This window comes from Pygoscelis adeliae, unplaced genomic scaffold (assembly GCF_000699105.1).
Source record: "Pygoscelis adeliae isolate BGI_AS28 unplaced genomic scaffold, ASM69910v1 Scaffold38, whole genome shotgun sequence".
Lineage (NCBI taxonomy): Eukaryota > Metazoa > Chordata > Aves > Sphenisciformes > Spheniscidae > Pygoscelis > Pygoscelis adeliae.
Window position 1 is genome coordinate 15,284,628 of NW_008825614.1, and position 13,888 is coordinate 15,298,515.

Below are 13,888 nucleotides of genomic sequence, written 5' to 3' on the forward strand. Positions count from 1 at the left end.
CTAACAGCGCGGGCTGCTGCATGATGGGGTTATAATGGCTGCCATGAGCGTGGGTGTTTCTGCAAAGGGGGGAGACAGGCACACGTTTAAAATGCAACCGGCGGCTCTTCAGCAGGCTCTTTCACAGGCTCCCACCGCTTTCACTAAGGCACCCTCCTCCAGGGCCCGTTGGGCTCCCAGTCCCCTCAGGAAGGAGCATTCCCCCCAGGGAAGTGACTGAAGGGAGCAGCGTGGGCACGGCGCTCCGCTTCAGGGACAGGGAATGGAGAACCGCCCGTACCTCTCAGACAGGGAGGTTGCAAGCTGCAGCCTCCTGTCCTTCTCCCCCTGCTCCACAGACTCATTGGACCCCGTCCCTCCCATCCCAGCTCTTCTCACGCCTCCTCCAGCACCGGTGGGTACTTCAGGGAGCCTCCAAGTGCTTCCAGTTTACCTCCAGTCTGCCAACGGCTGGGTGCCTGCCATGGACTCCGGGATGACGGTCGCGTGCTGGACAGAAGTGTGGGTGGCCACCCCGGTCAGCTGCTGCCAGGCGGGAGGGAGCAGGATCTGCTGAGTGCCACTGGGCCACGCTTGCTGTCGACAGAGGGAAAACAATTCCTTAACAAGAGGCATCATACACTGAGTGTGAGTGGTGGTCCATGCTCAGCTGGGGCTCCTAATAATGATCACGGTCATACTACCTAGCTTGTACTGCTTTTCAGTCATAGATGACAAATACTGTTAGGAAACGACAGTAAAAGCAGTAAAAGTTATCAACACAGAGAGCGCAAAGGAGGGGAAAAACAATTCCTGCCATCCAAAGCAGCAGCTGTGTTTTAGGTTAAACTGGGAATGGGAGGGATCGAAACTGGTTGACATTTCAACCCAAACATCAAATTCTTCAGCACCTTTTAAATTTTGACTCTCTAGATCAGCTGAGCACTATGGTCCCATTGTTATTTTCCCCCTCCTACAGCCAATTTTCCTTCCCACCCCAACAGGACCTAAAGGACTTCAGGAACTTAAAGGAACTGAAACGCAGGATGAACTTTTCAAAGATGAGAAAAGAGAACACAGGGCTGCAAGGCTTTTCCAAGGAGGGAAAAAAGGTGAATTTGGGGATACCAAAAGGAAGTGTGCATTGGTCACCGAGTGTTCCTCAGGAAGAACATCTTGCTGATTGGGCCAAGGAGCCCAGTTGCCTGCTTCCAGCCCGCCAGGAGCCCCCCAGCCAAAGCAGAGTGGAGCCATGCATGACTACACATCGCGTGCCTGTCCTCCCTGTGTGCTCTCCGGCTTTTTCTGAGCGGGTGCCCCCCTTGCAGGGGTGGAAATCTCTGCCCTGTGAGTTAAGCCATCACTCTGCTATGCAACCATCCCTCCAGCTGCGCTGCCACAGGCATGACTCAGGTCGTCCTGCTCCAGTGACTCCACACACAAGTCAGATGATTGGTTTTTTGACTTGGGAAACTTTCTTTGCTATGTGCTGCCTGAAGGCGGCTCCGGCAGCTTCTCACAGCCTGGGTTGGGGAACACAGGGGTACTGGCTATTACCCTCCTTAGTCCCAACCGGCACTACTATATTGGACCCGTGTTGTGTTATCTCACAGCTCTAAGGAGGCTAAATTTCAGAGGGGAGACTTCTTTCAGGCATGCATTTGTCCCCATCTCCATCCTCACAAGAATCCTGTTAACTGTCCCCATGATCCCCTTCCATCCCCCAGTAAAAAAAAATGAACAAACCACCCTCCCACCCCCCTCGAAAAACACCTTTTCTCAGTTCTGCTCCAAAGTTTGACTGTCTTGTAATTTTCCGCATTGCTGAGTTAGATGAAAAGGCTGCTATGATGAGGCCTCTCAGCAACATCTGCAAAGGATGGACAGTCACAGGGCTCCTGAGAGCTCTTCGTCTAAGAAGCCACAACCATGAACAGGTGGCTGCTCAGAGCAGGCAGGAGGACGAGGCAAAGACGCAAAAAGATTGGGCAGGAAAAAAGCTTTTTTTGTTTTTTTTCTTTTCTTTTTTTCCCAGCTTTGATTTAAAAGAGGAGACTAAACTACTGTTGCAGTCAGTCCCAGGGGACTACCTGGATTTACTTGCAGAGAAAACCACTTCCTCCCTTTTCAGGAAGAGAACTGAACATATCTAAACTCCTTTCCCGACTGCAGTGCATAAATTTAGATGCAGTGTTAGGGTCCAGGCACAAATTCCTCACTTATTAGGTAAGAACCACGGAATCATTTAATCTGCAGATAAGACTTGTCTAGGCTGATCCACTAGTACAGTGTGCTGTGCTTACACACGGGAGGCTTGTGCCGGCAGCCGCAGCCTGTTCTCAGTTATTGCATTACTGTGAAATTGTGCCGTCACGGCGGAGCGCCGCGCTGGCCCTTGCGCTTGGGAGATGGTGGGTCCCCCGGTGCGATGGAGCTCGCGCTTCGGATGTAGAGCCAGAACGACTAATAGAATAAGCTCATTTGTTCTGAAAGTCGGTGGCAGGACCGCCGTGGGAAGAAGTATTGTTGGGAAGGAGTTAAAAGGAGAGAAAAATCAAGAATTCAGGGCATTATTCAAGGACAGGGGACAGTTCTGGGTCACGTCATGGAAGCAAGCCAGAAAACTGTACAGCTTTGTCTCTTTTGAGATCTGAAGCTGCAGAGAGCTATTAGCAAAGACAGGATCAGTCTCCTTTCACTGGTCTCTGTACATACAGTATGTGGATCACACTCGCTTGAGAGGGTGAAAACAAAATACACCCAGAGAAGTTACAAATAAGTTACTTTCGCCACGGGCTCTGCATCTTGCAGGCTGCTTGCTCTGTCTAGCTCCTCGCCACAGGCTGCAGACACACAGCTGCCAGAGATGATGCTCAAAATCTGTCACTGCCTCTGCCCTGGGTCCCTCCAGCTCCTGGAGCTCCTTTCCCTGTCCCTCCTCTGGGACTGCTGGTCTCGTACAAAATGCACAGGGAGAGCTGGATGTCAGCTGCACTGGGATGCAGTAAGGTTTTGCCAGCCACAGGCATCCTGATGCGGGCAAGCACAGTGACCTGCGCCGCGTGCTGGGCAGGGGAGAAAGCCCATTGGTACTACACAGTGCTGGGAGCACAAGGAGCAGCATCATGCCTAATCAGGGGGACAAATAGGGCGGGTGAAAAGACAGAAGTGGGCTCCGGAGACACTACGCTCTCTGCCATGGACTGTCCCTCTACTAGTTGAAGCCATTGCACAGTCCGGTCTGAAGAGTATTAAATAAGCAGCTGTGCATGAGAGGAGTAGCTCTCTGCCGAAAGAGAGACACGCAGCCGCTCAGAGATCAGATGTGACTACAATGCATTACAAAGAAGCTGTGTTTTTCCATTCAGGAAAATGGAATTGGGTACAGATTTGTTTATCAGACCAGCTGCTCAGCCCGAACTGAGCGAGGCCCGCGGACACCAGATGCCACCGGCATCAATCAGAGCGTCTTGCCATCAGAGCGGCAGCTAGCATTTCTCATCGCGTGAGACAGACAGATATATCAACAGGCAGACTGTCTCTCTTTTATTAAATCAAAAATTAAAGATCTATGCAAGTGAGGAGTGTTTCTCAGCTTAAATTCCCTTGTGGAAGTGACAGTGAATAAAACATCGGTAGAAAGTACGAAAGGGGCAGCCCATGAAATGGGAGTTCACGTAGCAGGGGCAGCACAGAAGTTGGTAGCAAAGGTTATTCTGAACACTCCTTCCCTCCCGCAGGTGACCCCAACAAGGCCACCTCGAGAAGAAAGAAGGGACTGGAGGTGTCAAGATCTTTCAGGATCCTGCTGCCTTTGGGATGCTTCAGACCCAGCCCTCACCCCTTCAAGCTCCATCTAACAGCACACCTCAGGAGGCCTGGCAGAATGGCAGGGGCGTGCAAAGCTCTGTCACCTTCTAGAACCACTGCCTAGGCTGACTTCTTGCACAAGCAATAGGTGCCTGCAACTGTGCCTGCACAGACTGCTTCTCGCTTTGCCATTGTTTTTGTTTCCCCTGCCTCTTAGGCTCTCCTTTCCTACCGAACAAGAGACCTGGCCCACGTAGGTTGTTACGACAGGTTGCAACAGAGATAGGTTCAATGTTTCAGAGAGCCCTCTAACAAAGACTCTGCTATTGGGAAGGGGCAGGGCACATTAGCTAATGGAAATCACACAGGCTGCAAGTTGTGTTTTGATCCGTCTTCACCAGATAAGCACGACTGGCAGCTGGCAAAGAAAGGCAATTGCACCAAGTCTTACCCTGGCAATGCAATGCACAGGCATAACCCTGAAGTCTGCTGGTACTTGACTGCGTATGAACGCGCTGGCATTAATGAAAGCATGGCAGATCAACCAATCCTGAGTCAGAGGCATGCATTTTTAACTTGTAGGTCATCTTTTCCCAGGCTGCACAAGGATACTAGGCACTTTTTTTTTTGCTGCCAGAAACATGCTTGATATTGGCAGAGGTACCATGGCACCAGCTGAAAACCAGTAGGGGCAGATTCACCGAAGCCAGCCCAAGGAGGAATGAACTGCTCCTCCTTTTTGAGGAGCTCGGGTTCCCCTTCAGGATATGCATGTGATTGGTGGTACCCATTCCTGTTTGTTTTTTTTCCTGGGAGGAACCATGCTTTTCCTGTGAGGGCATTTCGGACAATTGTGCCGACAAGTGCTGCTGACAAGGAGAGCTCCTTGGCTGTGGGGCCCTTGCCTCTGCCCCCCACATCTCTCTCATAACTTAAGAGCAGAGGGGCAGCTCATAAAACAGAAGGGTGAAAACTTAAAAGCATGAAAGATATTTATCAGCAGCACACAATTCACCAGCACAGCTCCTGGCCACAAACTACCACTGAGACCGCGAGTTCAGTATGCAGGAAGGTTATTACCGGTTCCTCCTCAGCAGAGGCCTGACACAGCTTCCCCTGAGGCTTCCCATGGATTCCAGTGGAGAAGCAAAAGGAAAGAAGGTCTTTCCAGAGACTTTTGCAACTCTGGCATAGCCTTTGAGCTGAACAATGAACTGGGGGAGGTTTGGACATTTCAAAGAAAGCTGGAGACGCTTATATGACTGGCCAAGGCTCTGAACTGCACCAACAGAAGGCCCTCTGAGAAAGTTACTCTCCCTCAGCCTCCAAGAGCTAAACAACACAAAAAATACCCGCCGAGCTCAGTGTCTTCAGAGCTCCTTACCTGTGCGAGGAGTCCTGGCTGGATCTGAAGAGGTTGGGCCCCAGGAGCCTGAGTGACAATGGGAACGGCATTCTCCATCCGAACTGAATACCCAGCATGCTTCGAAGGGGAGGCTTGTAACCCTGTTCCACCAGTACAGAAGGTACAGCATTAGCCATGAACAGCATTGCTAGGAACAGGGGTCTGGTTTTCAGAGGTGCCTAAGGGCACTCACTGATGTCCACTTAAATTGCAGTGTTCAGTCCCTCCAAAAAATCGGGCTCTTGGAGCCCCACATATTCCACCCCAGCCCAAAAATGTCCATCAAATGTTGATAAACATGATACATGCATAAGGGTGCAGAAAAGGCATTTTCAAAGATGTTAAGGGATTAACTGAGTTCATATTTTTAGGCTACCTCAAATCTGTGGGAAACACCTCAATACAATGTGTACAAGGAGAAAAGGAAGAGAGGGGAGGGAATGGCTTCTCTTCCCCCATGTTCTCTGGTTTGACAACAGAAAATGGTCCTTGCCAGCCAAAACCCATTGCTATGTGAGAATGCTCTCTTGTGACCCAAGTGGGACAGTGGGATGGGAATCCAGAACAGTGCACTCACTCAGCCTTGACGGGAATAGGTGTTTTTCTCTTACACAGCTTCTCAGGACTCATATTTAAAGGGCTCTGATTTGACCGTGTAATCTAGCACACCCCAAACTGCAACCATTGCTGACTCAGCTATGCATTAGCCTAACTGAGCTGCAGGAAACTTCCCTCTCCACCACCTTAGTGCGTGACGCAGCCTGTGTTACCTCCTCTGGTTTAGAGCTTTCTCAAGACAGCAAGCGGAAGATGTTAGCTTACATATTCTAGCAATACATTTCTGAAGTCAAACCCCTGAGATGCATTTTAACTATGTAGAAGAGGTCTAGCTAAACTCCCATAGTTCAAAAGAGCTTTGATAATCTTGCAGAACATTTAACAAGTGCCTAGAGACTGCTGCACAGACAGGCTTGTAGAAATTAAGAGCAGAAGTTGCACCAGCTGAACCAAGGTCTGTTTAGACCACTTCCTACAGATATCTGGCTAGTTTGTCCAAATTGCTACAGCATGTAAAGTCAAGAGAAGGACCAGTGGCTAAATCTGATCATCACCCAAGTTGTCTGACAGTGGTGCCTGCCACTGGTATACACAGGCAGAGCTGTTTGCAGCAGGGCTGGAGCTAAAGGAATTGTACTGATAAATGGTCATGAGCATCTGTTATAGGGGCAAACCCTCATCTCCACCAGCACCACACTCCCTGCTGCATTAACCTCCTGAGTCCCCCCTTTAACAACTGGATCACTGAGAAGTGATGAACCCGTTATTTATGTACTGATTTATCGTTGTTGCAGGGGCAAGTTTTCAAGTTTACCAAAGTGAGGCAGAAAAGCCTTAAACTCTGTTCAGGGCAAACGATGACAAATACCACACATTCTCCCCCAACCCCTTCTCAGTGCCTGCCCCATTGTTTTAGACCAGCCACCTCCAACCCATGATGTTGGAGGTGCCTGCAAGATCCTCCACTGCTGCAAACATTTCCATCTGCAACAACCTCATTGCTCTTATAGTAGAAAAATTGCTGGCCTGTAAATATGATCTGCACTAAGGAAGCTTGTTTCCGCCAAGAGCTAGATGAAACAGCAGCGGGGAAGGAGCAGCAACTGGCCAAGACTTGGTGAGGCTGTTACTTACCTTGGAAGCCTGGTGGGCAGACGATGAGAGCTTGTTGGAAGGGGTCGGGCCGGGCACAGATCTGCGCTGTTCCTGTCTGCAGGGGCATGCTCCGCTGGGCCACCGCAGCCATGGACGCCGCTGAAGGCTGGTAGAGTGCAGATTGGTAATTTAGTATGGAGACCTCGGGGTTGGCTAAGGAAATAGTGGCACTGGAGGAGGTGGGAGCCAGGTTGGTGGTCTAAAGGAATGACGGGAATTAAACAAAAACAAACAAAAAATGAGGGAGATGGGTACGTTGGAAGAAGCAAAATCCAAAAATAAAATAAAAAAGTAAAATAGTGTAAGATAAAGTAAAAAAAAAAGCAAAAAACCAGCAAACCAAAACAAAACAAGGGGTAGAACAGGACACTGAGGAGCACAGAGGCAAGGGCAGCGACGGGGAAAGGAGCACAATCTGCCTGAGTAACCGCAGCTGTACCATGCCATGGGACCTCTGACCATGCAGCGCTGCTGTGTACTGCTCAGACACATAGCACGTTCTCCAAAGCAGAACTGTAGCCCCATTTATTGCCCAACTGGCTCTGATTTGCAGCACACAGAAGATGGGTTCAGAAAATGCTACTATCCCCAAATCATGTTGTCCTTTCATCGTAGCTCTAGAAGATCACATTTCTTAGGTAAAAGAAACTCAGCACCTCCATGCCCTGTGAAGCCTCATCCTGAGAGGGGAGACTCATTCCTGCCTTTCTTCTACCTTTTATCTAAGATGGCACATGCCCCTTGAATTATGTTTTGTATTTGAAGGAATCAGAAGGCATAACAGTAGGTAATAATAGTATTTTCAAAGAAGTCCAAACTTCGCTTGGCTTGACTTTAAAATCTCTCAGAGCAGAAACTCCAGCATGGGATGTTGCAAAGGCACAAAAATCAGCCCCGTGTTCTGCAGAACACCTAGAAATCTTAGGGTGATTTGTTTTTTATTTGGACTGAGTCTGTAACAGTTGCTGATAAACAACTCCTAAACAGCTCTGCCGCTGCTCTATAAAAATATGCCCTTAGCATTCATGTCTAGGCGACTAGACTTCACCAGACCAGAGCCCACCTTTCCCCTCCATCCAAACGCACCAGCATCACTGCTGGAGATAGGCGAGACAACACTTTCTCATGGTGAACAAATGAACCGAGGATGAGGCTTTGATCAAGGCTGCAGGAGGCAGCAGGCTCAGCGTTTTGCACTACCCTGGTTGCCACCGAGCCCGGGAAGGGTACCCATGCTGCACTGCCACAGCCACAACCAGAGCTACAAGGGATGCGACGGCAAAAAATTTCTTCCTCCTCCTCCTCCCCCCTCTCTGTGCAGAGGCAGAGAAGTGCAATCTGTTCCCCTGTGCAACAGACCAAGCAGCAACCACGACAGCTCCCACACTCCTAATCTCAGGAGTCATAATGGGAAGGAGGCATCCCCAGGTATTTTGCAGAGATAGGGAGCACCAGAGAGCCAAGATGAGCAGTATGTTGAAGAGAACAGTGAAAGGTTTAGAGCTTGTTCAAATTAAAACACCCTTCCTGGAAATGTTTCTACCACTTATTCTAGGAACACTGGAGATACCGGTTCTGCTCACAACACACACCCCTTATGAGAATTCAGAGATTACCACAGACCTTCCCAGCCAACAACCAATCTTAACATCAAGTGAGTTGTGAGGAAACGAAAGCAAGTCTGCATTTCCTACTAGCGACTGTGGTACAAATGGTCTCTCTGCCCTGCAGCTGCAGCCTAGGGGAGCATGTAGCATGTTTCTTTAGTCAGCATCTCAGAAACAGCCAAGAAAGGGAACCAGTGTTTGTAACTAATACCCTATCGCACCAAGCCATGACCTATCTCTGTCTGCATCTGCTTAATGAATTGTTCCAAAAGACCTTCTGTGATCACATGTATCGAGAACTGAGTCATGAAGTCTGGTTTTCTGAGTGCTACAGGAACACCCTGTACGTCTACACAGACTCCTTTAGCTCCCTTGCTTTCCAAGCACCATTTCTGCAACGCCACCTGCAATCTCTAGAGTGAATCTTGAGCAGCCTGTTCCCAACAGGCTTAAAAGACGGTAGCTATTTCTTGAGCTTCAGTCTCCTACAGTGCTGTCCCTGGAGAGTTTCCTTTCACTGTTGTAATACAGTACCGCAGTAAACAACTTAGCCTGCTAGTCACATAAAATTTGTCATCCCAGCACCCCCCAACACTGGGGCATGTAAAACTAATACAAGAGTCCAAAGCATGATTACGAAGCCAGAGCCCACCAATGTAGAGTGCAATGTGTTCGGAGTGGGGGTACGAGCACAGGGTCCCCACATCAACTGTGGCACCTGGAGTAAAACCAATGAGAGAGAAGAATAAACATTACCACTAAACTCTTCCTTCCTGTTGATGGGTTACAGTGCTGTGTCTGTTATAGAAGGGTTTAAATTCTTTTAACTTCCATTCGAAGAAGTGCTGTAAGATCACAAATACTTCTGCGTGACCCAGGCAGCGCAGTCCTGCTTGCTGCATTAAGGGACTAATGAGCTTTTCCCCATAGCAACTTCCCAAGTAAGCAGGATTTATCACCCCCAACAACAACATGAACAATAAGGGCAACATTTCACCGTTGCACAAAATGTCACAAGATTACCACTTGCCTGAAGGAAAGAGAATGAGGAAGAGCAAAAAAAGTACCATCTTTTTGCAGGCATGTTAAATGGGATGCTACTTTGCTTCTCATCTTCTAGACCATACTGACGTAAACATTTCAAGCAGTGGCTGCTTCTGATCAATGCCCTTACCTGGTTGTGGACTGTGTTCAGCTGGTTGTTAAAAGTCATGGTCAAGTTGGTCGATGTGCTCGGGGCCACATGGGTGATGAATGGCGTCTTGCTCTGGTTCACTGTGTCATACATATTCACCCGCCGCTTGCAAATCTCCATGTTCTGGAAGCAGGACTTGACACTGTAAGGAAAGGGGGGACAAGGAAGAGACAGAAAATCAACCAACCGACCAACACAGGTAACAGTTCATCACAGTGGCCCTGCATTAGGTCTCAACGGCAGGCTTGGCACTTTCCAGGCTCGTAAAGCCCTTTGATATTTTATGCAGGTCTCTCTTAACCAGTGAGAGTCAGATCAACCCTGTACTGAAGAAGGCCAAATGGGTGTCAAGATGAGAGCGGCTGTTCTGGGACTCTTGGGTGTCCCCATGGGTCTGAGCGCTGCGATGTAAGCCACAAAAAGCAAGCAAATTGGTTGCTCTTTAGGTGGCAGGGCAAGAAATATGAAGTGGCTATTTTAAAAGAGTGAAAGAGACTGAGAGCAACAAAGAAAGATAGATACTGTTTTTTTCTGATGATTGAGCCTGAGAGGAAAAGCCAAGTCATGCTTTCTGCCTTAGTGTAAGCCTAAAGGTAGTTTTACAAGTCTTCTGCAAGAAAGAATTTTACTATTCTTGGTCACTGAGACCCCTGAAAAATCTTACTTGTTCCTTTTAAAAAGTAGGTCACTGGGAGCTGAGTCCAGCCAAGCAGTTAAAACATCGCCCCTGTCTGGCTAAACACTTCTGCAGATGCTTATCTTAAAGCACACGAGCTGTCCTCTTGCAGTCAATGGGACGATTCATATCGCAAAAGGTTATGCCGAATCAGATTCATCAACGCCCCAAGGGAATCAGGTTCTAAGGTTATCTCAGACTGCGAATTGGATCTCTGGGGGGAAAGATTACACAGACTTCCTCTACACAGACTTTCCTTTAAATGTTATTGATATAGCAATGGAAATTTTGAGAAGTATCGTATTTTGTATCCCCAGTAAAAGGAGATGAAATACTCTCTGCATTGCTAGAGCACTCTAGGTGTCTGGTACATGAAACTGCCAGTATTTCGTTTTTATAATTGGCATACCAAAGCATACAGAGGTTTAAAAGGTAACAACATAGCGATCTTGGGCAAAACTGTATTTTTAATAAAATCTTGGTTTTGAAGGTCTAAAAACCAATACAGGTTTTCCACAATTCTTCACAATAATTGTTTTTACAAATGTGACCTCAGAGTCTGAAACACAACTCAAAAAAGTATGAAGGCATTTATTTTATTTCCATTATCCCAACCCAGAAAAACAGAAAATCTAAGCAGTGAAAAACAGCTGTAGCTGTAAAAAATCAGCTGTATGCATAATTCATTTTGTAATGATCTAAGCTGTTAGAGGTAGGGGAAGTAAACACATAATCACATAATTTTTAAGAAACAAAATGTCCCTTCAAAAGAAACAAGCTCATATGATCCCTAGGCTTGGTCAGGAAGAGGACCTAGATCTTTTTATCCCTGTCTTGTCTCTTACTCACATGATCATCTTTCTTCTCTTACAGGTAATATCTTGATAACTGGATCTGTGCCATAAACACCTGCAGACAAGACAGGCTCAGGACACTGTGCATAGCTGCGCATTATGTGCATTCATTTAAAAACTGTGAAATACCTGTAAGTCGCAGAACATTCAGAAAAATCAAACACGTTTATCAAGTTAATATAGAAGACTATTGGGATTGCCTTTTTCCAGTCAGGTATGAATATAATTCTCCCTCCAAAAAGCAGAAAGCACTGGAAAGAGTATATATTCTGTACATGGTAAACTCTGTGTGTTACCAAACAGTTTTATAAAACGAGGTATAATCTCTACTAATGTAATACTGTGTTCTCTGTCTTTACTTTAAAAAAAAGGAAAAAAAAGAAGGCAGGGACAGAGCAAAACAGAACAGAAAGACTGAGGAGTACCTAACAATTTCAGAGCCGGGCAGTTAAATACGTGAAACGGAGCAAAACTTGCTTTGCTGTTTGCTTGGAAGTAAGCAGAACAGCCCCTCTCAGGCTGCTCAAACTTGCAGCCTCTCTGTAGCATGCCACAGCAGAGATTCCTTCCAGAAGCTACACCTTCCATATATTTTCACTTTCTCTGTGGCCTGATTTACTTTCAAGGGAGATTACAACTCCCTGCATCTCTCGAGGCTTTGAAGTTTCTATTCTCAAAACCACAGGCAATCACAGACAAAAATTTTCATCAGCCTGCCATGCTGGTTACAGCTTATTGCTCTTTTTACCAATCACCGCTTCCAGTGTGGAGGGGCTGCATGGGGTTACACACCCGGCTGGCACAGCATTTAGCATTCAGAGACCTGATGCTGAATTTTTTTATTCAGGTAAAATTCTCACTGCTATTGGCCCCGAGGATATTTTCAACCTTTCTGGGGCTTTGCCTGAGCAGCCACAAGTGAGCACTTCAAAAATGAAGATGCGATTATGGTCTGTTGCGTTAGCAGAAAGATTTCTGATGGCAATACATTATGCCGCAAATCTCTCCTATCTTACACAATTGGTTGTTGCACAGTAAGAAGGACTGCTGCAAATTAAAAGACTTCAGTATATGATGCTAATACTGTCAGAAAATGCTATCACTTTCTTTATTCATGAACGTTTTTATATGAAAGTTACTTTCTCGCTGTTTAGCACAACAATCTCCCATCTTGTTTTCATTACGTTTATCACTTACTGTTTACTTATAGATAACAATGCTCAAAGATGTCTGTGCAGGGTAAGTCTGGGTCTACACAGATCGTGCACCCACTACCTTCTGGTAAGCAGCTGCTCTTATCTTGTGATAAATGTAACGAAAAGGCAGCTACAGCTCCTTCACAGAGGGAAAACTACCTTAAATGAACTTGAAATACCGCAAGTAAGAGCACACATACGGGCAGGAGAGGTGACACAGTAACCTGTTGCTCTGCAGCACCCACACAAACATACTCTATGGCTTTTTAAGCAGTCCCCTTTATTTTTGTACCTGAGCTCCTCACAGCCTTTAGACACCCATGAACACGGCACCCAATGAAGTACAGTGCTGTGCTGGTAACTCTGTTCTCCCGATGAGGTGAAGGGACAGCCTGCAAAAGCACCTAGAACTGCGAAGTGCTGCAGAGCAGGATGTTCAAAGCTAGGTGTCCTGAAGGCTTTGGAAAACTCCCACTACGTGTCTGCCTTCACTTGCACCTGAGAAGCCTGGCTCTACGTGAAGGGGCCCAGGGGACAAGAGCAATGTGCTGGGCGCAGGTTTCCTGCGTTTCAGGCTGCTGCGCTCCATGACACAGCCTTAGGAGAAAGGGGAGTCAGGCTTGAAGGCATGACACTTCTTCACATCTCCATCGGGCAGTGGAGTCCATCTCCACTCCACAAATGTGTCAGCTGAGGTCAGAGCGTGGTGTTTAAGGTTACATAGGCAGGCAACAACAAAGCTGAAAACTGAACTGCTTGTCCTGTTGCCTGTGCCTGTAAACCAGCCTGCTGCAGAAAAATCTCTTCCCTTAAAAAGCAAATAGCCCCAAATTGCCACCTCCAAGATGGGAGGGTTCTGGGAGGAAGGGTTGGCTTCCCACTGCAGATAAGGTTGATTACTGCAGTAACAATCAGGACTATGTTACTTTGAGATATACCGATACTTTCAGCACTAATTGCATAATTTCTTCTGCATTTTAATGCAAACATATGTAATTATTGAATATTTACATAATGAATGTAGCACACTCTGCAGTGTTTTAAATGCCAAGCACCTACAACACAATTCTTGCAACCTTAAGAGTTGGCAATCCTCTTTTTTTAACCAGAAAAAGATTAAAACTTAAGGCTTAAGCATCTTAATAATGCCCCTCAGACACATTTGGTCTCTACCACAACCCACTCTCCTCTTCACCCCTCAAATCAAAACCCAAGGGAAATGAAAGCCACATACTGTGTGCTGTGAGGGAAATCGAGCAAGTGTGTCATGGTGACAAAAGGGTGGTTCAGAGTTTCAATGGGTGTTATTCTCTTATCTGCATCTATCGTCAACATCTTCTTTAACAGATCTATAAACTCCCGCCGGTCCGCCTTTTCCACCAACATATCACTTCCTTCCAAATCCGTTGTCATGTTCACCTAAAGGAGAAAGGACAAGGGTGAGTGCTAAAGG

At 47.1% G+C, this 13,888-nt stretch overlaps 1 protein-coding gene across 1 annotated transcript in view; it reads right to left on the reverse strand.

Annotated features, from left to right (window-relative positions):
- HIPK2 (homeodomain interacting protein kinase 2) overlaps positions 1-13,888 on the reverse strand; it is an 89,629-nt gene that overhangs the window by 16,964 nt on the left and 58,777 nt on the right. The window contains exons 5-10 of the mRNA XM_009333049.1: positions 13,670-13,854; positions 9,689-9,851; positions 6,887-7,106; positions 5,174-5,295; positions 434-576; positions 2-59 (exon numbers count right to left, since the gene is read on the reverse strand). Of these exons, the coding sequence (XP_009331324.1) occupies positions 2-59; positions 434-576; positions 5,174-5,295; positions 6,887-7,106; positions 9,689-9,851; positions 13,670-13,854 (891 nt within the window). The remainder of the gene's footprint in view (position 1; positions 60-433; positions 577-5,173; positions 5,296-6,886; positions 7,107-9,688; positions 9,852-13,669; positions 13,855-13,888) is intronic.